At 37.2% G+C, this 26,392-nt stretch overlaps 1 protein-coding gene across 4 annotated transcripts in view; it reads right to left on the bottom strand.

Annotated features, from left to right (window-relative positions):
• Positions 1-17,975, bottom strand: part of LOC149172415 (transcriptional corepressor LEUNIG-like) — a 192,606-nt gene extending 174,631 nt beyond the window's left edge. Inside the window, exons 1-8 of one of the 4 annotated variants that reach the window (XM_089424314.1) lie at positions 17,766-17,975; positions 17,361-17,440; positions 15,104-15,201; positions 2,334-2,443; positions 1,938-2,186; positions 1,453-1,538; positions 1,195-1,282; positions 945-1,020 (exon numbers count right to left, since the gene is read on the bottom strand). In XM_089424314.1, coding sequence (XP_089280440.1) covers positions 945-1,020; positions 1,195-1,282; positions 1,453-1,538; positions 1,938-2,186; positions 2,334-2,443; positions 15,104-15,201; positions 17,361-17,392 — 739 coding nt within the window. In that variant the 5' untranslated portion in view covers positions 17,393-17,440; positions 17,766-17,975. The remainder of the gene's footprint in view (positions 1-944; positions 1,021-1,194; positions 1,283-1,452; positions 1,539-1,937; positions 2,187-2,333; positions 2,444-15,103; positions 15,202-17,360; positions 17,441-17,765) is intronic. The other 3 variants (XM_089424315.1, XM_089424317.1, XM_089424316.1) reach the window with 3 other exon arrangements.
• Positions 17,976-26,392: the final 8,417 nt, after the last annotated feature.

Raw genomic sequence — 26,392 nt, 5'->3', positions numbered from 1 at the left:
CTTTCTGTTTTTGTTGTTTTGACTGATCAGTTTGGGAAAGTGAATATTGTAAATTGTACTCTCTCTGCTGAACTTTTGAAGAATTTGATCAAGGGTTTCCCCACATTGGGGTTTGTCCCTGGCTGGTGCCATATCTTGCATCCTCTTATGTTGGCTTGTCTTCTACTGTTATTGTTTATGTTCTATCTGAATATTACTATCATGTTGATGTGATTGCTATACTGGATATGATATTGGGCTAATATAGAAAATTGAAGTAAAATTGCTCTAAGCATGGAACGTACCATTGTTATCCTAAAATTAACATGTTTTTTATTCAGTGGATCTGTGTAATCTGCTAGGTTAATAAATTGCTAAGTTGCTAGGGTTAAGAAAACTTAACAAGCTCATCATTGGTTCTTTCGTGGTGATTGACAAGGCTGTGTGATCTTTGTCTAATTCCAATGTTGATTAGGATCTAGTTTGTTGATGTAGTTTTGAGTCTCTTTGCCGTAATTTGGATATTATAGGGCCTTAATATAATTTATCCTTTCTTTCCTTCTTATCACAGAATTTTCATTTGTTATTTCCTATATGCATAAACATAGTAGTTATGTTTACTAAAGATAAATGAAATACAAAATGGTTTATCTAAATCCTCGTTTACTCATGCACAATTCCTATAGCTTGTATACACCTTAATATTCACTTGCCATAATAATTCTCTTACCCATATAGTCTCCAATTGTTAACAGTGCCATACCTATGAAATTATTTTCTTAGAGTCTGCAATGCATATGCATGTTAATTTGTTCCTTATAAGCCAGTTATCGTTCAAACAATCTCATGTAAGAAAATTCTAGGCTCCCTACTTGCCAAGGAACTATTAATAATATATTTTTTCTCAAAATCGTCAATAGCAGTGAGTTGTAGTCAATGAAAAGGTAGAATTGGAAAAAACTAACCAGGATTTGACAGATTAGATTTAGGATGCATTGCTCCATGTGCTCCAAACATAGATGAATCGATGACAAGGGACCCCTGGTTCAAATCCATCATTTAAAATCCAAAAATTTAGCAATTGCAATCTCACCCTAAAAGATAAAAGAAATGCAAGAAAAACGTTATCTTACTTCTAGCACACAAAAGGAAAGCCACTAAGCATGTCAAACTGATGGTTGTAACAGATTAAAATGTTCCTTAGATAAAGACAACCTGAGAATTCCCAGGAATTTGTTGAGGGCAAGCTTGACCATGCGGAGAAGCTGAATTAACGTTACCAGCTGTATTCTGCAGCAACTGCCTGTACTCACAGAAACAAGAAAACAAAGCAGCAATATGAAACTAAAGTGCATATTGAATGATGAGAAGAAAACTTTCAGATCTGGCACACACTCTTCTTCAACTACTTTCATGAAAATCCTTCTCCAATATGGTGTCCTAGGAGAACACAACCTAAGAACTAAAACCTACCCAGAAGGTTGTCCTGGACTAGAAGCAGTTTTATGGAGGACTGTGCTGCTAGCATCTAGGAAATGTGATGGAGATTCTCCAACTCTCTGCTCTGACAGACAAGTACCCACGATCAAATATGAACTAAAGGAAGAACATGTTCATGCTGAAACATCTAAAAGGCTCAATTTGATTTGTTTACAACTACAAACAATATGCAAACATCTCATTATTGACACTGCAATATAATTCCAAAGTTTGTTCACTCTCTCCCTGCAGAAAAATTCAGTCAATTCTTGTTCGTAAAAAATGATCAGTTTTGCTCATAAAATAACAAAAAAGTTGTCAAATGTCAAAAATATAACAGACAAACTAGAGTTATATAACCTTCAAAATAATGCACAAAGTAATGTCATTTGGACAATTGCATTTTCTCAGAATAACACAAAAGTTGTACAGATTCATGTCAAATATAGATGGAGATACAGAAAGTGGAGTTATATAACCTTCAAAGTGGGATCATCGAATCCCTCTCTTTGGTGTGGAGACTTCAAACGTTCCTCAAGGATTTTTGATACCATGGCATTGGGCATTGAATTTCCAATCAGATTTTCAGAATTGTTGAAGTTAGCAGCACCATTAAAGGAAGGATGATTCCCATTCCTTCTTATCTGGGCATAAAGCTGCTGTTGCAGTTGCCTTTGCTGTTGCTCCTTTTGTATTTGTATTTCCCTTGCTTTCATTTGTTGTGCCTGCTAAACATGCGCAAGTATTTACAAACAAGACCATTATTACAGTTCAAAACATATCTACTGAACTTAATATGTATGTACAATAAATAACAAACACTTCCCTTATTTTTATCCACATAATTAAGGGTTAAGTTAAATATGGGAGGTCACCTGAACATATGAAGCTGCTTTCTCAGAGTGCTTCTCGTTTGTCCGTGAGATGAAAATATCCCAAAACACAGACCACCATTCAAACAAAAAGCCTCCAGGTGCATCAATTGCTGGAATCCAAATCCAGTTACTTGTTAGAACATTATTCATAATTGCAATAGCCACATAAAATTCCAATAAATTGAAACTTTATTACAAAGAAGAAATCTAAACATACAGAAAGTTGATGTCCATTAATAACCCTGCAAAAATCTCAGATACAATTCTAAACAAGAAAATGAGCCAAACTAGAGACCAACATGCAACCAGATGAACTTTAGCGGCACAAAACAAACATATACAAGTATAGAAGCTTGAAGGGAGTCAAGAGGAGCTGTCTGAAGCAGACAGAAAAGAGTGCACCAGCCAGAATAATCTCCTTTGTCAGACAATTTAATGGCTTAAACTAAGGACATTAAATCTATCAATCCAGGGTACATAAGCTTGTGAGATGCAGGCACAGTACGTGCAGGTTCAGAGAATATGCCTAAAGAAATAATCAAATTAAAAGGGCATCCACCACTGCAATTACCATCTTGATTGATTACAATCTTTCTCTATTTAACACAAACACACATATATATATTGATAGAATGAATGATGTTTTTTTATAGTGAAGGCCCTGGCTAAAATATAGTTTTGGGTGCCTTTTAACAAGGAGTCCTGATCCTTGATCATGTGCCTCTGCAAAATTGTTATATTAATTTTATGCATAACATTGCCTTCCTGTCAAAAGAAATGCTTTGTCCTCAAAGCATAGGTAACAAGTGATGTTGTTGACAAAAAATTTCTGTGTTCCAAGATGCTTCTTCCTCCGGTAGGTTCTTCCTCTTAATAAGATATTCTTTAATTACTTGGGATCGTAATTTCTTTTCTCCGGTGGTGATGATTCCTTCTAGTTCTAAAACAATCTTCATTTCATCATCTAATGTCGGGAGTGTCTTCTGTGCTGCTTGTTGTTTACCTAGCACCTTTTTGAGACAAGATACATCGCTCAACCTGTGTATGCTACTTGGCTGAACTTTTTGTTAATCCGATATGGTCCATGGTACTTTGGTGCCGAATTGTTTTTCCCTTGCTGCTTCAAGGATAATTGTTTGTAAGGTTGAAGCTTAACAAATACCCATTCTCCAACCTCAAATTCTCTTTCTGTTCAGCGTTGGTCAACTTGTTGTTTCTTATGGTTTCTTGCAATATTTAGATTTTCTTTTACTGTCTAAAAGACATTTTGGAGTTCTTCTAACCAAAGTTACACAGGTACATTATGACTAGATGGGATGATGATCGATGACGACAGATGGATTGGCAGGTGGAATTCTCCCTAGTTGAAAGGGAGTGTTAAAATTGGCAACTAGGGTCAAATTCCACCTTGGAACAGTTCATCTGATGGAGATGATGATTGCATTAGATTCCTCTTTTCGAGAGGACCAAGATTGATATAAAGATCATCTCATTCAGACAAGCAGAAGTATGATTTTGAATTTATCCCACTCATGAACTATTTGTTCAGGTCGGCCTCATCATTATCTAGGCTCATAGAGATCAATAGACATGACTCTTCACCCTCATCGACTTGTATAAATACAAGTGTCACTCCTCATTTGGCAAGAAGGACGAGTTTTCTGGGTTGAATTGCAGATTCAAAATTTCAATCAACAGAACAAGTTTGACCAGCATTGACCAAGGGTACAAGCTTTGACTACGATTTTTGAAGGAATTTCTCTCTTTAGGCCACATTTATTGGCATATAAATCAAGGCAATCTAGGCATTTTGACCAGAGCTGAATTCAAGGTTGACTACACTTTGACAGCAAAAAATTACAGCAGGTTTTCTCTCTCCTTTGACCAAGTTTGACCAAGTTGTTTTCCGCTGACTTTGACCTCCTGATCAGGCCAAGTTTGACTGTGGAAGACTGAGTTGCTTAGAGGATGATTTATCACTGACTTGACCAATGTTGAATTTTTGGTTAGGGCTGAAGTTTGACTACAGTTGACTGCAGAAATTTAAAGGGTTGTTTTGACTTTGAATTGGGCAAGTCAATTTGACTTTTGTACTCTCTCTCTGCTGAACTTTTGATTTAATAATAAGAAGACTTGATCAAAGGGTTTTCCCCACATTGGCGTTTTTCCCTGGCATCTGCCGAATCTGGTGTCCTCTTGTCTTGGCTTGTCTTCTGCATTTTGTTTCATGTTCTAAGTTTCTAACTTCTATCTGCTTTTACTGTCAATGTGATTATTGTGATTGCTATTAAAATTGGAAATTGTTATTGGGCTGCTAAGGAACATTGAAGTAAATTGTGTTGAGCATAGAACATACCATTAAAAACTAAAATTAACAGTCACCTTCGAGGGGAAAGTGACCAGCAACAAAGCATGGCCAGCATGTGGAAAATATTGGAAAGAGTTCACTACTTAAGGGAGGATCCACCACCAACAAATTGTTTCTAAAGACTTACAGTTGCATCCTTTTGTTAATCCAATATGGTCCATGGTACTTTGGTGCCGAATTGTTTTTCCCTCGCTGCTTCAAGGATAATTGTTTGTAAGGTTGAAGGATAATTGTTTGTAAGGTTGAAGCTTAACAAATACCCATTCTCCAACCTCAAATTCTCTCTGTTCAGCATTGGTCAACTTGTTGTTTCATATGGTTTCTTGCAATATTTAGGCTTTCTTTTACTGTCTAAAAGACCTTTTGGAGTTTTTCTAATCATAGTTACACGGGTACATTACGACCGGGTGGCATGATGATCGATGACGACGGATGGATTGGCAGGTGGAATTCTCAGAGTGTTAAAATTGGCAACTAGGGCCAAATTCCACCTTGGGACAACTCATTTGATGGAGATGATGATTGCATTAGATTCCTCTTTTCGAGAGGACCAAGATTGATATAAATATCATCTCATTCGGACAAGCAGAAGTATGATTTTGAATTTATGCCCACTCATGAACAATTTGTTCAGGTCAGCCTCATTATTATGTAGGCTCATGGAGCCCAATAGACATGACTCTTCACCCTCATCGACTTGTATAAATACAAGTGTCCCTCCTCATTTGGCAAGAAGGACAAGTTTTCTGGGCTGAATTGCAGAACCAAAATTTGAAACAACAGAACAAGTTTGACCAGCGTTGACCAAGGGTTCTTGACCAGCTTTGACTACGATTTTTGGAGGAATTTTTCTGTCCCTTTAGGCCACATTTCTTGGCATAGAAATCAAGGCAATCTGGGCATTTTGACCAGCGATGACTTCAAGGTTGACTACACTTTGACTGCAAAAAATTACAGAAGGTTTTCTCTCTCCTTTGATCGAGTTTGACCAAGTTGTTTTGCGCTGACTTTGACCTCCTGATCAGGCCGAGTTTGACTGTGGAAGACCTAGCTTAGAGGATGATTTATTGCTGATTTGACCAATGTTGAATTTCTGGTTAGGGCTGAAGTTTGACTACAGTTGACTGCAGAAATTTACAGGGTTGTTTTGACTTTGAATTGGGCAAGTCAATTTGACTTTTGTACTCTCTCTCTGCTGAACTTTTGATTTAATAATAAGAAGACTTGATCAAAGGGTTTTCCCTACATTGGGGTTTTGAATTTTTCCCTAGCATCCGCCAAATCTGGTGTCCTCTTGTCTTGGCTTGTCTTCTGCATTTTGTTTCATGTTCTATCTGTTTTACTCTCAACGTGATTATTGTGATTGCTATTGAAATTGGAAATTGTTATTGGGCTGCTAAGGAACATTGAAGTAAATTGTGTTGAGCATAGAACATACCATTAAAAACTAAAATTAACAGTCACCTTCGAGGGGAAAGGGACCAGCAACAAAGCATGGCCAGCATGTGGAACATATTGCAAAGCATTCACTACTTAAGGGAGGATCCACCACCAACATATTGTTTCTAAAGACTTACAGTTGCATCTTTTGCACAGACTTCACTAATGATGAAACAAGTGAAAGCAATAGTTATGGCATGATGGTGATCCCGGTCAACACATTGATTATCTGGCAAAGGAATAAAGTTACAAAGGTTGAAGAAGAGTTTTTGGAAGGGCAAATTTTGTTGCACCCAAATCTGTCATTGCTTGGGGACAAGCAATGCCAGGAAGGGGAAACTGTAAATGTCCCCAAGGGATAATTGGCCCAAAAGACGAAGTAGCCTATCGATCCCTATAGACTATAGTTCTTGATCAAGGGGAAAACCCCAAAATAACCAATGTTTGGGCAGCAGAGGGCAAATTTTAAGGCAGATGGAGCAAAAAAAACCCTGAAGTTGGGGTCTGCTGTGAACCCCACTCAATTAATTAAGAAGAAAAATCCCCTCAAGGAAATATATAAATACAAGAGGGTTAGATTCACTTCAGGCATCAATGGATTGGATTATTTGTCTTCGTTTCTCCTTGATCGCAAGGCTCTGACGGTTTTAAGACCCCATTTCTCCTTGGACTAGTTCGGTGGAGGTGATCCCACCCTACCTAGTCACTTTTCTTTTGTTCTGGCAACAGGGATTTAACTATCTAATGGAGCACCGAAGTATTTTGGGAAAGATCTGTGGCAAGGCAATATCTAGTCACCCTAAAGCTGGACGAGTTTCTCTGAGCACAAATCTTGGACAGACCGAAATTTCTTAGGCTTAATCATTGCGGGTTCTTTCTATGGCCGAAGAAAAAGACCCTTTGAAGAAGACCGAAACTCTCCTGGAGCTGAAGATCATCTTTCCAAGGCCAGAATTGATGAACTAGCAGTCCTGTGACCATCCGAAATTGTGTAAGTCTGAAAAGAGGCCTTTCTAGCTATCCCAAGCCCTCACTAAGGTTAGACAGGGGTCTGGAGCAGGCCCGTAGTTCCTGAAGGACGCAAAGAAAACCCTTAATACAGATGTTGGAGGAATTCTGAGCAAATTTACAGGCCAATCAGAATTTCAATCATCCCTCAGACACCTTGCTACCTCCTTGAAGCAACTCGCACTCCATTTCTGAGCCCACACTGATGTAGACAGGGGCATCTCTAAGGTTGGATGTCACTTCCTGGTTTATCCTGAGGCAGCTAACGAGATCTGTTGTGAAAGTTTGAGGCAGAAGACAAGACCAAACCATGTAAGGCCAGCAGGATTCTTCTGGAGCAGAAGCAAAGTTGATCTGAGGCAGAGAGCCACAATACCTAAGTTGATTCTAGTCAGCAGAATGAAGCTCTTGAGGCACCTGAAAGTCATTGGAGATAGGCAAGCCGGATCCTCTAAGACTAACCATGTGAGAGGATTCTTTGAAGACAAGAACAGTACTATTCCCACTTCAAGAAGGCCTGTTGATCACAAGAGAATCTATGGAAAGGACTTCTCCTCAAAAGTTGCATACCTGTATTAAAAGCCTGGAGGGCAGGGAAGTTTTGCTGTTCATAAATTAATGTTTGTGATCTTAGTTTGATAGGCTTCAAGCCTACTGATGTTGGCTTCTTTGATACACTGCAAATATGATTCTTTTAGTACGATGTAAAATTTAGACAGTTTTAGAAGTCTACATGTCTAAATTTGTTTTAAGAAGTTAGAAGGTACCTAGTTATGTATATTTTGGTTTCTCCTTGAAATATCAAATACACAAATTTTGCTTATAAGATGATACAAATCAACTGCATATAACCAGTGAAGCATGGTTACAAATATCCAGCCCCTAGGGACACGTTTTGTACAAGTACAAACCACTACACCTAGGACCTAACCAAAATGCCCCATACATTCAAGTATGCCCCTCCCATGCATTTCATTCAGGTACACCCTGCCGTACAAAGTATAGTCAAGGTACAGCTTACCTCTGCACAGTGCACCTTTTGGTACAAAAAGCCAAAACAGTAAAAAAGACTATTCTCTCTCCCTTTCCCTATGAGAGCCACCTACCCTTATAATCTAACTAAACCCCAAGTATTTTCTGAAATATCTGTGGCAAGGCAATATCTAGTCACCATAAAGCTGGACGAGTTTCTCTGAGCACAAATCTTGGACAGACCAAAATTTTCTTAGGCTTAATCATTACAGGTTCTTTCTGTGGCCAAAGAAAAAGACCCATTTAAGAAGACCGAAACTCTCCTGGAGCTGAAGATCATCTTTCCGAGGCCAGAATTGATGAACTAGCAGTCCTGTTACCATCCGAACTTGTGTAAGTCTGAACAGAGGCCTTTCCAGCTATCCCAAGCCCTCGCAAAGGTTAGACCGGGGTCTGGAGCAGGCCCATAGTTCCTGAAGGACGCAAAGAAAACCCTTAATACAGATGTTGGAGGAATTCTGAGCAAATTTAAGGGCTGATCAGAGTTTCAATCATCCCTCAGACACCTTGCTACCTCCTTGAAGCAACTCGCACTCCATTTCTGAGCCCACACTGATGTAGCCAGGGGTATCTCTAAGGTTGGATGTCACTTCCTGGTTTATCCTGAGGCAGCTAACGAGATCTGTTGTGAAAGTTTGAGGCAAAAGACAAGACCAAACCATGTAAGGCCAGCAGGATTCTTCTGGAGCAAAAGCAAAGTTGATCTGAGGTGGAGAACCAGAATACCTAAGGTAGCCGAGATCTACTCCAGTCAGCAGAGTGAAGCTCTTGAGGCAACTGAAAGTCATTGGAGATAGGCAAGCTGGATCCTCTAAGGCTAACCATGTGCGAGGATTCTTTGAAGACAAGAACAGTACTACTCACACTTCAAGAAGGCCAGTTGATCACAACAGAATCAATGGAAAGGACTTCTCCTCAAAAAGTTGCATAACTGTATTAAAAGCCTGGAGGGCAGGGAAGTTTTGCTGTTCAGAAATTAATGTTTGTGATCTTAATTTGATAGGCTTCAAGCCTGATGTTGTCTTCTTTGATACACTGCAGCTATAATTCTTTTAGTACTATGTAAAATTTAGACAGTTTTAGAAGTTTACATGTCTAAATTTGTTTTAAGAAGGTAGAAGGTACCTAGTTATGTATATTTTGGTTTCTCCTTGAAATATCAAATACACAAATTTTGTCTTATAGGATGATACAAATCAACTGCATATAACCAGTGAAGCATGTTTACAAATATCCAGCCCCTAGGGACACGTTTTGTACAAGTACAAACCACTACACCTAGGACCTAACCAAAATGCCCCATACATTCAAGTATGCCCCAAAATACTGGAAGTACCCTCTTCCCCTCCCATGCATTTCATTCAGGTACACCCTGACGTACAGAGTATAGTCAAGGTACAGCTTACCTCTGCACAGTGTACCTTTTGGTACAAAAAGCCAAAACAGTAAAAGATTATTCTCCCTCCCTTTCCCTATGAGAGCCACCTACCCTTATAATCTAACTAAACCCCAATAAACACTCTTTATAAGAATACATGGAGAATGAAAATCACACAAATCAGTTCAAAACTTTTTTGCTAGTTGAAGTTGTGTTTGACGGTTTGGCATAGAGCTTGTCATTGTTCAAGGTATTTGGCACTAGGTACTATTGTTTGGGAGCTGGTTCACAATGGATTTGAGTTGGAGAGACATTTTTCAAAGATTTCTACCAGCAGTGGTTTTCCTAAATTTCTCATAGGGACAGCTCTTCAAATCTGTTCTTGATTTGGCACATAAGTGCAGAGACATGATTTGGCATGCTTGGGAGCTGAGTTAATGCAAAAAATTATACTTCAATTTTTTTGTAGTTTCTTTTGTTTTTTCTGTTTTGTTCTGTAATTTCAGTTTCTAGGGCAGCAAGCCTAAATTTTCCAGGATATTTATTTCTAGGGCAACAAAAACCCCACACATATTACAAACAATTCAGTTTTAACATTTCACACAAAATCAATTAGTGTCTCAAGAAAGAAGCAGTGGCAATGCCACACAACCTGATTCTGAGGTGGGAAAGGAAATAGATAGTAGGGCACAGAAAGGCAAGGTTGGGTGTGAGAATAACTATCCCTCTGGAGTACTTGCTGAATTTGGAAAATGCTCTAACAACCTCCAAAAGCCCCTCCTTCAGTTTGTCACCAATATGCTCACAAACAAATGCAAAACAGTGGCGGTTCAAGTGGGTGGAGGTGTAACACTTGTGCCATCCTTGGAAGGGGAGTTACAGTAGGGTGAAACTGAAGGATCATCTTCTACTTATTCCAGGACAAGGGATTAAATTTGCAAAAAGCTGACTGTAATGCAAAAGTTTGAAATTCTGGCATTGCAACCCAAGGCAGATAGTGAAGGGTAGTCAATATCATGGGATTGGGCCTAGTGCAATGAAACAAAAACATGTTGAAAATTAAGATGTGGAATTGTGATCTTTGGTTGGTTCAAATAATAAGAAGACTGTCTCTCGCACCACATCATTTGCATAAATGTACAATGTGCAACATTATGTGGATGAAAATGAAGTTATTTCCCGATTCCTTTCTGCCAATGGCATTCCTTTCCATGTTAACCATTGTTATTATAAGGATATGTGTAGGAAGATTGTCATTGCAAGCATTTATTATGTGCCCCTAGATAAATATAAGATGATGACATCACTACTAGACAAGCAGTATGGAAAGATTAATGTGCAAGTATGGATGTTTCATGAGACTTGGGCAAGAGTGGGATTGTCAATTTTAATTGGTACTTCATAGGTGTCCATTCATCAACATTATGGTACTTCATAGGTGTCCATTGACTCCATTCCTTCTTCCTTAAGGCAGTAGATTATTTAGGAAAGTGCAAGGATGTGCCTTTCCAATTTGAGTTCCTTCAAAAGAATATAGAGGAGGTTTGGCCCCCAAAATGAAAAAAGGTAGTGCAGGTAGTGACAGATGCAAATGCTGTTTATAGATCAGCAGGCTTATTGATTCAAAGTAGATACAAGCATATCTTTTGGACCCCATGTTATGTGCATGAACTCAATAACGCTTTAAAAGAAATCAATAAGATTGATTAGGTTTCAGAGGTCGTGAAAGCGGCCAAAGATGTGCCGATGTTGAAAATTAAAATGTGGAATTGTGATCTTCAGTTGGTTCAAATAATAAGAAGACTGTCTCTCGCACCACATCATTTGCATAAATGTACAATGTACAACATTATGTGGATGAAAATGAAGCTATTTCCCGATTCCTTTCTGCCAATGACATTCCTTTCCATGTTAACCATTGTTATTATAAGGATATGTTTAGGAAGATTGTCATTGCAGGCATTTATTATGTGCCCCTAGATAAATATAAGATGATGACATCACTACTAGACAAGCAGTATGGAAAGATTAATGTGCAATTATGGATGTTTCATGAGACTTGGGCAAGAGTGGGATTGTCAATTTTAATTGGTACTTCATAGGTGTCCATTCATCAATATTATGGTACTTCATACTCATAGGTGTCCATTCCTTCTTCCTTAAGGCAGTAGATTATTTGGGAAAGTGCAAGGATGTGTCTTTCAAATTTGAGTTCCTTCAAAAGAATATAGAGGAGTTTTGGCCCCAAAATGAAAAAAGTAGTGCAGGTAGTGACAGAAGCAAATGCTGTCTATAGATCAGCAGGATTATTGATTCTAAGTAGATGCAAGCATATCTTTTGGACCCCATGTTATGTGCATGAACTCAACAACGCTCTAAAGATATCAATAAGATTGATTAGGTTTTAGAGGTGGTGAAAGTGGCCAAAGATGTGCCAATGTTCATCTACAAGGAAACTAGATATGCCGGCTACTTCCTTTTGTTAGAGATGATGCTTGAGGTGCAGAACGCATTGCAGCAAATGGTTGTGTTTATGGAATGTCTAGACGTCCAGTCACCATAGTCGAAGTCAAACAAGGCAAGAAGAAGCTTCAACAATCTTTAGGTGTATTGCAAATAATTGGTGCCGTCCGTAAGCCCTGTAGCAGAGGTCACTGGATATGCAGACACACGGTCTCCTGGTCATCGAGAGATTTATGAGACCTTCAACAGCATGTTGGGTCAAGTTGACTTTCTTGATAGGGACCCTACAATGGAGTTCCACATACTGGGGATTCGTCCCATCATCCAATATAGACGGGACACCCTGAATGCACTATTACATATGGCAGCTAAAGCACTCAACTCCAAAATTATATATGGACGGACCTAGAAAAGTACCTCCTAATGGTGTAGGAGGGCTTTTGAAATGTCATTGCGAAGATGTTCCCTTGAGAAGAGGGAAATTTGATTCATAGACAGTTTATTCAATTTGCAAAACTCAGTAGCCCATTCAACAAACCAGATGTAAGGGATGATCTACAAGAGGTGCCCAAGAATCACCAATGCTATGTATTTGTTCAGTGTTGTCTCAAATTGCTAGCTCCTCTACAGCTGAGATGAATGTGTTGACCTATGGATTTTCCCACTGTGTCAAGAGGAACAGACTTACCATTGGGAGAGTGGAAAAGTTCAATGATTAGCAAAGTGCTTTATATCTTCACCATAGGAAGACATTTGAGCATTCGCAGAAACCAGCCACTCAACTGCATGTCCATCTGGAGGATGCTAGCCAAAATAATGCTCATATGGAGCAAAGAGATCCAGTGAGTCTCATTTAGTAGGGAGAGGAATTTCAGTCTGACAGTGATCTTCGTCTAGATACACAATGAGCATCATTGCAATGCATATAAGTAGAACAACATTCACAAGAAAATTTTGAATCAAGTCTTGTAGTTAGATAGTGGCATATATTCCATGCTTTTTTACATTTATGAATTTGACATTTTGTTGCTTGGAGATATAGTTCATTGTATTTCTGTTTCACTTTTTACTGTTCTTTGGACCATGGTATATGAGATATCTTAAACACAGTGATTCGTTAAATATCAAAATGTGCAAAGTTTAAGTGGCCTATGTGATGTATCATTTTATCACATATAATGTTATTGTTTTCACATTTCAAATTTTTATGCGGTTCCATGTTCAAGGCATGGGGATAAATATTAGATTATACTAATAGGGATCAATTATTATTTAAATTTAAAAATCAGTATATTTTTATACATTTGGGGCAGGGTACCTTGTGTCATGTTTCCCAATATACCCTGCTGTCACCTAACTTTTTTCTGTTGGCGGGCGGGCTGGGGATGGGGGTGGTGGGGGGGTATTTTTGGGGGGGATCTCCAGACATACTGTATAGGCATCCCCACACACTGGAAATTTGGTGTAACATTGTATAACTCATAAACCACATAGAGAAGGAACCGAGAAGATGAATATTTCTGAAGATAACTATTTACCAACTTCATTTGAATATCTTGGCATAGAAAAAATATATTCAAATAAGATAAAATACTGATACCCCTAAGCCAATTGACAGGATTCCAGTGTTTATTCTGGTGTGGATAAAAGTTGTGTTTAAATCATAGTTTTAAAAACCGGCCTAGCTAACCGGTTACCGGTCTAACCGGCCGGTTAGCAGGCCCACCGGTTGGAACCGGTGAAAAAACCCGGTTTAATAGGCTGTGTGGCGGAAAATTTGACCTAACCAGTCCTAAACCAGCCGGTTACCTGCCATGCCCACCGAGGACCCACAGTGCGGCTTTTCCAAGGTAGTTTAGGGGTTTTAGAGGGAAATTAAGGGTGCTTTCCCTCCAAAAACACCCTCTCCAAGCCTTTAAGGAACAAAAACGGTTAAATGATCTTGTTTTCGTGCAATACAACCTTCGACTGAGGAGGAACCAAATGATGAACAAAGCACCTGATCTAGATCCCATTGTGTTGGACGATATTGATCCAACATCAAAATGGGTGGAGGAGACTAAAGATCCTGTGTTTGAGGCTGATTTTGATATCGACATGGCTTTAGTGGGGGATGAAGCAGATTTTGTGGCAGCATAGAACCAGGATCAGTAGCGGCATCAAGGAAAGCTAAAGAACCAATGGAAGGCACTAGCCGTGTAGGTCGACAAACTCGTGCTTCCATTAAGTCCACTTCTATTGTTATTGGTGACATTGCCACTGAGGTTGCAGATCAGGCTGAGGCATCCTCAGACTTTGAACCAGATGATGTCTATGTAGCTCCTGATGATGATCTTGTGGCTAGTAGTGGTGATGAACTTGATGATTGATCATGTGTACACTGTAGACTTGTAGTAGGCCAATGGCCTCATAGCTTGCAGCATTGTTTTTGGACTTTATAGACCATTTAAAGCCTCATTGCTTGTGTATTTTGCTATTTTGTCGATGATATGTATTGCACTCGGTAACATTTCAATAAATTCACCTTTACATGGTATATAAATGAGCAAACTTTGCATATTTTGTCTCTATTGGGTTGGAATCATGGTTTTGAATCTTAAAAATAGTTTTGTTTCATTAAAAATAACTATTTAATGTATTTTTCTAAAACCGGTTCGTTTAGACCAAACCAGTTCCGGTTAGACCAATTCCAATCGGTAAACCGGTTCATTAGGTGGACCGGTCTGGTCACCGGTCCCGGTTTTAAAAACATTGGTTTAAATGGAACCAAAATCATTAACCACTACTAAAGTGCACGAATAAAATTTATAATACAGACCCCCAAGCAACTCAACAGACATGCAAGAGTGATTTTACCATGCATGACATAAGAGACTGAAATCACTGGTCCAAATTAAAAGGAAGCAGTCATTTCCTTTATTGGAGAAAAAGCACACAGAACCAATACAAAACCTAGATACCAATCTTAAGGAATGCATGAATTGTTTCTTTATTGTTATACATATTAGAAGTAAAATGAATAGAAGCAGTGTAAGTGAGTAACCATGAAAAAACAGAAACCAATTCATGGGGATTACTTACCGACTGGTTCTGGAGAAACTTTTGCCTCCGTCATAAATGTCTTGGCAGAAGAAAGAAGATTTCGTTTTATGAGATAGTCGTGAATGTACACATCCAGCCTAATCAAAAAAAAGTATTGAAATAAGAATTTAACCTCAAAATTCAAAATTTTGCTATCTAAATAAATCTTGAGTCCTTAACATCTACCTAGAGCTCTGAAGAATTCCAAACAAGTCAGGACATCAAGCAGTAAGTGCCAACTTCTCTGAAAATACTTCTACATATTGATGCAAGTCCCAAAAATTATAAAAAATAACTAATATATCTCAGTACTGAGAATCAGTACTTCTAAACAACGAACATAAGATTTTTCCACATAAGGTAATTCTGGACTTCAAAAAATGTATACTTTGCAATGACCAATTATCTGAGTAAAATTAGATTGGCCATATTTGGACAGAACAAATCATAGCAACATCTTGCAGAATGTTTAAAATAGACTGTGGACAATTTAAACAGACCTTTTTTCGAAAAGAAAAAAAATTTGTCCAGAAATTACAGAAATGAGACTGATTACCCAAATATTTCTCCAGGCATTCTAAAATTTAGTATCCCACCAAAACCCTTAAATGAACAGATTCGACCCCATGAATCATGACCCAAAGCACACAGGAAACAGACAGCACCATTAACTTTAATAACACCTTTTGCCATTATCAGGCTACTCATCCTAATGTTTAAAAACATCATAATTCTTCACCAGTTTTATGATATCGTGCCTCTGCCATGCTGCTCTTCCCAGGCAACATTTGATTGCATGCCAAATTACAACAGTCCATCTCCTTCAACTTCATGTGAAATCCTGATGCTCAAAAACATCATAATACTTCACCAGTTTTATGATAGCATGCCTCATGGCATGCTGCTCTTCACGAGCAACCTTTGATTGCGTGCCAAATTGCAACAGTCCACCTCCTTCAACTTCATGTGAAATCCTGAAATGCTACCAGAATCCAAACAGCCACACAATTGGAACCTGAAACATTCACATTACGAAGACCCACAGCAGCCACAACATACAGACTACAGTCACCTCGAACACAACATCATCATGGAACCATAAATAGCCATATTATATTGGCATCTAGAATAGCCATGTCAGATCAGAATGTGAAGCAGTTAGAGCAGGCACACCACACCATTGATCCTGATGTTCAAATAAAATCTTCATCCTTATAACAATTTAAATTTCTTCGATCATAGGCCAATCCCCTCATTTACCAATTTCTAATCCTTCATCCTTGTAACAATTTAAATTTCTTCGATCATAGGCCAATCCCCTCATTTACCAATTTCTAATCCTCTGCCTCGTTGAGGCTGTCAGTATGATTATAACTATTAAATGGAATGATAATTTGTACATCCAGTGCAATCATCATCTTCTCCCACTACCCTGGTGTGAAAAAATATAATTTCCCTTTTTCCATTAGAAATTAAGTTATTAAACTCAACATCAAGAAATAAGTCTCACAAGTAACTGTCAACGGGACCTAATAAATTTTAACAATCCCCAATTGATTTAAATATTTCCATATTAACAAGCAGTTCCCTTTAAGTTTAACCATTAACAAATGACTGCCACACATGCCAACTATACCTTAACTATAAATAGGTTAAATACTTTAGGACAGACCATATTACAATGGCATCAGGCATCATCTCTTAGAATCCTTACATCAAGAGGAGGGCATTATAGAACAAAATATCACAAATACCGGTGAAATTTAGTTCAATTAAATTTCGATAGAATGGTGAGGAAATAAGAACAAGGTACGGATTATACAGATGTTACAACTTAAAGCGTGTTTTATACAAATAAACTGCCTTTCACTGCTCAAAGCATGTTGGGTCAGATACCTTAAAGTATGACACCAGTTCAATAAGGTCAAAGTTGACAAAATACATTCATGACACAGAAATCAACTCATATGCCTGTGCCAAACCACCCTGAATCACCTACACTTACGCTGATCTTATCTTAATTTTCTAGACAGCTTATAAATAGGCATAGAAATTCCAAATTTTGTCTTATATTCATGAGTCTTAACAAATAACGACACGAAAAAATCAAAATATTGAAATATTAACCAATAATATCGATAATTCAAATTTTCCTTCGGCATTCACCATTAAACACAAATTCTCCATATTTTCCATAACAAAGGGAAGAAGACCAAAATATTCGAAATTCAACAGAAAAAAACCACCAATAACTTACATCTTATCAGCTTCCCAGCCAGGCTGCCCCATTCTTGCTCTACAAACCGTAACCAGAGTAAGCTTAAAATAAATAAATCCCTGCAGTTATTTAGAACAGTAATAAGCGATTCTTGGAAAACCTAACAGAGAACAGTAATAAGTAAGGTTAAGCAGCCAATATTTCCACCATTTAAGCTCAGAATATAGCCCAACTTTGTCGAAATAAAGCACGAATTCGGCCAAATTCGTCGAAAGAAAGCTCAAACTCAAGCAGAATCCTCGAACGAAAGACCGAATCCGGCCAAATTCGCCACAAAAACAACATTCCGGCAACGTCAATTTGCTAAAAGAAAAGGTGCAACCGCTGAAATTTAGTCAACAAAAAGAATCGAATGCACTAAAGTCTCGCAAGAGAAGAACATACCGCAATATTTCAGCTCACTGTGTCAAATTAACATAGAGGCTGAACCATAAAACGAATTGAAGGGGTCAAATTTAACGCAATTTCGGAACCAAAAGCCGAAAAGCAATATCATTGCCTTTTTAAACCCTCGGGGATTTTGCGCGTTTGCTCTCGACTTCCATTCGAGCCAGAGGTTCGGAGTTGCCGCTTTTGTGCCATTAGACTCGGATCCAAGCCATAGGTTTGGAATATATTTGTGGTTAAGGTTTGGGTCATGCGGAGGGCTTTATCAACGAGGAAGCAATTAACCTAACCTCAGGTTAGTTGACACGAAGCGAGTTTATTCGGTCTTTGGTTCGGTTGGGCGGATGCCGCCCAGCGGACACGTATGATATACAATTAGTTAGTTTCTGTGATAGGTATTATTAAAAATTTATATATAAATAGAATAATATTAAAATGTATTATTATAAAAAATCATATAAATATAATAATAATAAAACGTATTACTGAACAAAAAATAATAATATAATAACGAAAAGAATAAGATCCTTTGCTTACGCATTAAGGTAGACTGCAAGACAAATAAATTAAAATAATTACTGTTATTTAATATTCGCGTTGGATCTCGTCGGACTTTAGATTCTGTTGTAATTATAATATGTTATCAATTTTCCCATTTAAATGTTAAATGCTTTTTAAACTAATATTTTCGAGTTAAATTAAATCTTTAATTAATTTTGTCACGTGTTCTGGTCCAATGTTCTTCTTAAGAATATTTGATATATTTTGGTCTCCGCTCCCCAATAGAGTTTTATAAGCTTTGACCAACGCAATGGTTTACTTTCTCATCGTAAATGGCTTTGAATTGTGCTTCATTTTCTCCGTGGCTCCTTTAGAATATTCATGTCTTTTGGTCTTCCCATGCAAATTCATATTTAACATTTCTTTCATCACTCCGCTCTAGGTTGCACTTATGATTACAATGATTAAAGTATGGAGATGGCTTTTTCAAATTCATTTACTGCTTTATAAAATTTGTCCAAAGTCAATAAAAAGAATACAAAACTTCCAAGCGTACATAAATGTCTTCTTCGTTCCTTTTTCATGGAGTTATGTGGGAACAAACAAAAATTGGAATATTATTTTTATTTTAAAAAATAATTAATTATAATTTGCTTTATTTTCCTAGTAACACATTATATTGTAAAGGGAATAGTATTTGATTGTGTATAGAGTTAGTAGTTATGTTTTTTTGGTGAGACATTATATTTAGTGTTGTGCGAGATTTTATTTTTGGTTGGTAGTTTTTATCTAATAGTATAGGGGAATTTGGAGTGTTTTACGACATATTTTCAGTATCTCTCTCAAAAGTTGACTCATCTTAACAGTTGTCTGGTTGGTTTTCTGCGAGTCTTGGACATTCAATGATGACATGTTCCAATGGAAATTTTGCGACTTAATTTGGGTGTTGGTTCACAAACGTAGACAATTAGGTCTCTACAAACTGTGGCTCGCAATTCCAAAGTTTTTTATGGACTCTCCTAGGCGTAACTCAAAACCTAAGGCACTCCAGTCTGCATTTTCATGAAGTCTGGGATTCATGGCTTAGTGTGGCTTCAAGTTCATGGCTCTCAACTCGGGGCTCTAGACAATTCCTAGTTCACAGTTCTAGGTGCCTCCTTGCTCATGGGATTCGTAACTTTAAGCGATTTTGTAAGCAGCATGTTGTGTTTAGACAGTCTCTTTTCCTTATAGCATATGGAAGCACTTAGTTATAGTTTATATAGATGGTTAAAGCGAGGTCTTTGTGCATATGAATTTTGATGCTCTTTTAAAATCTTGGAATTTTTTTCTTTTTGTATGATGCACTAGTTAAGCAAAGCTATGTAATCTATAGATTCTCACTCTTTGTTACTGGGCAGGTTTCCTACTAGGTAAGTCAATAGCACAGAGTACTCATTTTTGTAATGCCTCATTTAGTTAATGGAATGTCGAACTTTACACACACAAAAAAGGATAATGACAAGGAATATTGGCTTTCTCAGGGTTAAACATTGCTAAAAAATACGTAACTCTAAGTTACTTTAAGGGTAATGACAAACAATATCGGCTTTCTAAGGGATATTATTTGTGTAGTAATCATTTTTAAATTTTATCATCATTGTTTATAATTGTCTACCAACCTAGATCCATCTTAACTATGGATCTACCAAGTCCCAGGATGGATCAAACCTCTTTTCACTCTAAAAGAGGTTTGCATCTCAAGATATTTGATCCTTCTCGACACATCGTAGATCTGGAGTTAAGATGGATCTAGGTCGGTTTAATTTCCCCCTTTAAATAGGCTATATTCCACATGAATACCATGAGTCAATACCATGGGTTCTCATAAATGTGGAGCTCAAAAACCATAAGTAATAATTTATAAACAAAATATAAAAATAATAATTTATCTTTATTTTTATTTTATTTTGGCCAAGTTAAAATGTTTGCAGGACATTACATTACAGCGTCTCTAGCATATTAAGTCGAAGAGTGTCTTTTGGTGCAAAGAGCTCATTTTTCCTCAAACTTAAAGAAAAAGGTCAATTACCCAAGAGTAATAAAAGCCAACCTAGATCTAGCTTAACTTTGGATTTATCAAGTGGGGAGAGAGATCAAATCTCTCAAGATGCAAATCCCTTTTTTTGGTGCAAAACTTGATGAAAGGTTTGCACCTCGAGAGATTTGATCCCTCTTGGCACTTGACAGATCTAAAGTTAAAATGGACAGAGGTTGGTTTAGTGTATATATGTCTGTGTTTATGCCTATAACTTCTTCACACCTCTAAATATATTATATTACATAAGAATACTATTGGCAAAACTATGGGTTGTCAAAACCTTGAGCCCATAAACCAATGGAAAATGTTATTTTTTTATTTTATTCTTATAGTTATTAATTTTATTTTTTAATTTATTTTTATGTAATTTAACCGAGTCAAAATGTTTATATAACAAGACATTACAATATCTCTTCCACACTGTGTTGGAGAGTTCCTCTTAATGAAAAGTTGCCCACTTATTAATCACCAACGAGTTATTTTGGTTGGCATGATTTTCCTTAAATAATGATTGTCCTCAACTCAAATTAACAACTAAGTTATCATAAGTTTTAGGACCATGCAGCAGGGACGAGGAGCGCAGGAGGTATGAATCGAGCGTAGCACAGAGCTGGCGCAGGTGGATGTCGCACAAAGAGGTGGTAGTGGCGCCCGAGGATGGGAGGTGCATACAGGGGAATATTGGCAATTAGGATTTTATAGAAGAATGGAGTCGACCGAGGATGTCATGGTAGATTGGAGGTTGGAGATATTTCACAAAAGGAACAGAAAGGGTAGAGTGGAGCCCACTGGCAGGCATATATTTTGAAGGGTCAGTAATACGCATGGACCAGCTCAAGGATGGATCGAGAAATATATTAATGGTTTGCAGGACAACTAGAACAATCATGTGTAGGGCTGAGAAGGATAGAGGGGCTTCCAAGCAAGGATAAAGCGAGTAGTCATGGACAGGATGTAGGTTGATGACTAGATGTTGGATGTCAGAAGAAGTTTAAAGCAGAACTTTATAGTTTTTTTGCAACCATATAGTGTCTGTATAATGTCTGTAGAATGTTTGTATATCCTAAGTTATACGCAGGTCTATTAGAGTTAATAGTTGCGAAGCAGCATGATTGTACTTTTCTTACATAGTTGTGTGCCTGGAGTTTATGATGTGAATCTTGTTTCTGTTTGTATTCGGCATGTCTTTGAAAGGATGGTGAGCCTCTTGGTCTATTGAATGTACTCAGTGCATAGCGCCTCTCACTCTGATGTTAATATAAACCAATGGATGGATGTGTTGCCTCCTATGTTTTGTATCAATACTTGAATGTCTAATGCTACTTGTGCATAATAGCTTTTTGTGTGTTAAACGAAGTTTATAATAGTTTGAATACTTGTAATTGTGTTTAATGGCATAAACATTTATGGTGTTTACATTGTATGGGACCTATGTATGTCGACTGGGTTGTTTTGAACATTTATTAATGTGCTTAATGGGCTTAATGGTTGTGAGGTCATTAGGTCGAATAGGTAATATTGTATGTCTATAAGAGGGGAAGTCTTGGATAAGTGTTAGTATAATATCTAATGGTTGAAAGCGTAAACCATTAAGACTTACCACACACTGTCAGTCTTGACTTATGTGTTGTTTAGTAATGGAGGAGCTTAAATCTTTGCGCAACATGCAGTATTGGGGTGATGGTCAAGAGTGAGTCGATAGGAGTTTAGTGTCACAGGTCATAGACAGTCATATTAGATTGTGAAAACTCAGTTATGATAGTCACCCACTAGCATCTTGGGTGAGACTTCACCCACTCTGTGGGTGTTGTCGAAAGGGTTGATGTTGAGCGGGTTTTTGTTGGCCACTACATAGAAAATTCCAAATTTGTCAAAATCATGCGCGCCAATAGAAGTTGAATCAACCAAAGTAATTTGTAGATTATTGCTGAGATTCAAAGGAGATTCCTTGTCGGTGTCAAAAGAAGTTGAATCATGCACACATTTCAAAATACATGAAGAGACATTTTGACTTGCCAATTACCTGCTTGTAGGGGGTACTCAGATCCATGCTGAAAACCCATAAGTTTGATGAGGTGCGACAATCTAATATTGTTCCCTTGGAATCATATCATCGTTGGCACCATCATCCTCTTGATCTGAAATGGAAGAAGTCTCGCCCTCCATAGGAGGTGGGTTACAAGGTTTCTAACTTTTATAGTTTTAAGATCTAAAGCATCGTTTGTTGATGGAATTTGACAGAGGGCAGGAATTCTGTAAATGGCCAATTTGAAGACAAATGTGGCATCGAAACGAAGTATTCTCGGAAACCATAAGCACCGATTGTTAAATTTATTTAATTTGGAAGCCCTTTGCGAATGTCAATTTCCACACATATGCTTTCGTAGGTGTACAATTCACACTTACCTCGAGAGGGATATGTGGTAAGATAACAACCCAAGGAATTTCCTATGACTTGAAAAACTGAAAAGTGCCAAAGATGGGTGGGAAAATTTGGAAATCAAACCCAAATTAGCAGTTTGGTAATGACTATTGTAGAGGGGTCAAAGTTTGAAAACCAAGGGGTTATGAACATACTAGCTTTACCCCTGAACCAAGGCCTACCAATTAGGGCCTTTTGGTAATCTTTTCGTTCAAAAAACAACACTACAAAAAAAGCTTTAGAGTAGAAGACGACCTTGCACTCTTTAGTCCATACCATATGAATCCACTTATACAGATCCTTTGAACATGGCCATAAGCCATTGAAGTGGCAAATGAGGCCTGATTCAGTGTAGAGTTGAAGGTAGTCCTCTAGATCTGGGTGCAAAATTTCAACAGAGGGCACCTCCTCAGCTTTATCCACTTGGAATGCCCTATGAGCTGCTTGGGGTTGCTGAGAGAAAGGTATTGTTTTGGGTGCCTCCTTAAAGGACAAATACTTTGAAGCTTAAGAAGCCCCACCCCCTTGGGCACCTCCAAACAAGCATGCCACTATAAAGATAGTGGCATCCCTCTTAATTCCATAGTCTCTAAGGCCCTTTTCCATCTTTAGTTGCCTCCCTCCATAGAGGAATCTTAGTATCAAATTAAAACTTAACTATAAAATCCATTTCTAAAATGTTAAAATTCTAAATTATTCCCTTTTTATTGAAAATATTGTATATCAGAGTAAATTCTAAGAAAAGTTGAGTTATTATATACAACACTAATAATATAATATAATTTTAAGATCATTGTCAAACTAAATACCAAATTGGTATACGAGGTATTCTTGTTTGTGAGAAGGGGCCTTAATATAGCAAGTTAATTGTTAAAGTTTATGAAGGTGTACCTACTCTACCCCTTTTGGATTTCAACCTGTAACTTTAGTAAATCTTGAAGTAGGTCACATGGGGGGTGGCAGGAGCGGGAGGGTTTATTCTCAACTTTGATTGAAAAATTGAAGTTGAGCACAGTTGGGGAATAGGAAATTATGCAAATAATGCGACAAAGACATATGGATTACTGCAAGGGCTCCTTTTAGTCAAAGAAGAAAACATCGAAAATTTGGTGGTGTTGGGAGATGCGCAGTTGGTTATCCATCACCTTGTTCATGGATCATTGCCTAAGGATTGTAAGTTGTGAAGCATCATTGATTGAATCAGGAATCTAAAACTAGCCTTCTCTACTATTAGCTCCTTTCATGTGTTGAGAATGAATAATTCAACTACAAATGATCTCACCATTAAAGGTATAAATCTGGATGCAGCAAACCTAATGAGAAATGGTATTCCTTCCATCGCAACTATTCCTTAACAATGGGTTTGTTATGTAGACTAAATTTTGTTTGTATCTATAGGTCTTTTGGAGAATCTACACCTCCAAATACCTTCTGTCCTTTAGGATAGTAAAACAACTAATAGATATTAAGAATAATGATCATCACGAGGTTACAAGTATAACTGCCCTCGAAAGATTTTCATTATACTCACTTGTTGTACAGGTTGTGATCCAAGCATGAATTTTGATTTAATACAATATTTTCATCACAGTATTAAAAAAGAAGTGTCTTTTATCCCACATATAGGGGGGGACTTATACATCCATTTAATGTATGGTTTGAATTTAAAACTGAATTATTAGTATTGTCTATATATAACCTTCATATGGGATTGCAATATAGATAGAAAGACTTATTAAGTTTTTTTTTTTGTTTTTTTTTCACAATAATTGGTGAATCTATAACTTCAGAGGATTGTTCTAGGTGGATTGAATCACAAAAGTTGTCACTATTCACCTCAATATCAAGATATTCAAATTATAGTTGGTGAATTTGTAACTTCGAAGGATTCTTCCAGGTGGATCAAATCACAACAATTGTCACTATTCACCTCAATATCAAGATATTCATATTTTCTTGCCCTTTTGGGCTGATAGGAATTACTCATCAAGATTCTTAACATGTTCAAATTTTTGCCATAGAGGCTAACATGTCTCCAGAGAATAGAACCTAGGTTGTAGGGGAATTAAACATGCTAGCTATCACTTGTGCTATTGTCCTTTTACAAAAGACATATTAATTTAAGGTTAAAAACCATGTAAAATATTTTATATGATCAAAGTTGACTTTTGAATGGATAATTTAATTAAGCCTTAAAGAATGAATTGAAAACATTTAATGCATATTTATTATTGATTTAAGTAGTAAGGGGAGTAGAAACCAAAATATATCAAATATCCCTGAGAAAAACGTAGGAGAGCATGTGATACAATTAATTAAAGATTGAATTTAACAAAATAATTATGAAAATATGATTTAAAGACATTTTCCTACAGTTTAGTCTAACTAATGGATGAAATGGTCCTTTTTAGGGAATTTTTCCTCGTTAATTTTAAATCACAAATATTTTTAAAAACTTGAGTTTAAGTTGTCCACATGGGGTAGCTCAAGCGGCAAGGGCCGTGGAAATGAAGTCTCACCGAACCGGAAGTCTTGGGTTCAAATCTTGGGCTACCCTTCCCCCGTAGAGGGGTACATAATGGACATGTAAATCGGAGAGTCCCGCCCCAGCTTACAAAAAAAAAAAAAAAACTTGAGTTTAAGTTGTTCAATCTTTAGAATTCAAGTGTGCTAGGAATTTTTCAAGGTGCTAAATTTATTTATTCATTCAAAAATGTATTTTAAACAACAAAGAATCATAATATTGCTTGATCTTGTATCACCTTGGTGAAAAGGCCATTTCATATAGCTAGACTACACATTTTCCTACATATAAGGGAGTCTTATGTATCATTTTGGTGTATAGTTTAATTTTAGAAATAAATTATTATTACATCAAGAGGGGTGTCTGTGTTGAAAAGAGAGTGTTGGATTTTTTGTTACAAATATTACATGTATGTTTAAGATTTAACAAGTGTTGGAGTGCAGCTTAGTCCCCGTAAAAAATAATGTTATGGGTAAAATAGCATAAAAAGTTATAACCTGCATTGGTTAATGTTAGCTAAATTAATAGTGGTTAATAGGCAAATGGAATTATATAGTCTTACTTTGGAGGAACAAATAAATCGAGATGTGAAGTGGATGAATTAATTGCTTGCTAAGGAAAACATAAATAATGAAAGAAAGAAATTATTTTAACGTCCACGAGGCTAAAGATAGCCTATGGGACAGATTGCTTCTTCATCTGCTTGATGTATTCGACCCTTTTTCTGTGAAGCTTCACAATAAATGCTCCCAGCTTCTCAACAAACCCCTTGTTAAATAGATTATCCTAAGAGCTAGTTGCAAGCATATCTGCATAACTTTCCCTGTTGTCTTTAAAGGCCTCACATTCTAAAATGAAATGTTTTTCTATTTCCACTTTTCCGGAAGAATAAAAAATGCATACCCTTTCCTCCCACACTTCCTTTGGCCTTTTCCAGTGCCCTATTTCAAAACGGAGTTGATGAGAAATAGTCCTTAACTGAGCAATAAGAATTTTGGCTCTCCAAGAGATATTGGCTTCTACGTATGCTTTTGGTTGATGATTATGAGTGGGATTAAACACTTCAATATAGTAATTTTTCTTTCTTTCTAGCTCCT

The sequence above is a fragment of the Pinus tabuliformis genome, chromosome 4_2 (assembly GCF_031772625.1).
Source record: "Pinus tabuliformis cultivar Carrire ecotype Pingquan chromosome 4_2, CPIR1, whole genome shotgun sequence".
NCBI classification, from domain to species: Eukaryota; Viridiplantae; Streptophyta; class Pinopsida; order Pinales; family Pinaceae; genus Pinus; species Pinus tabuliformis.
The sequence above is the reverse complement of the archived record's forward strand: the minus strand, read 5'-3'. Positions and strand labels throughout refer to the sequence as shown.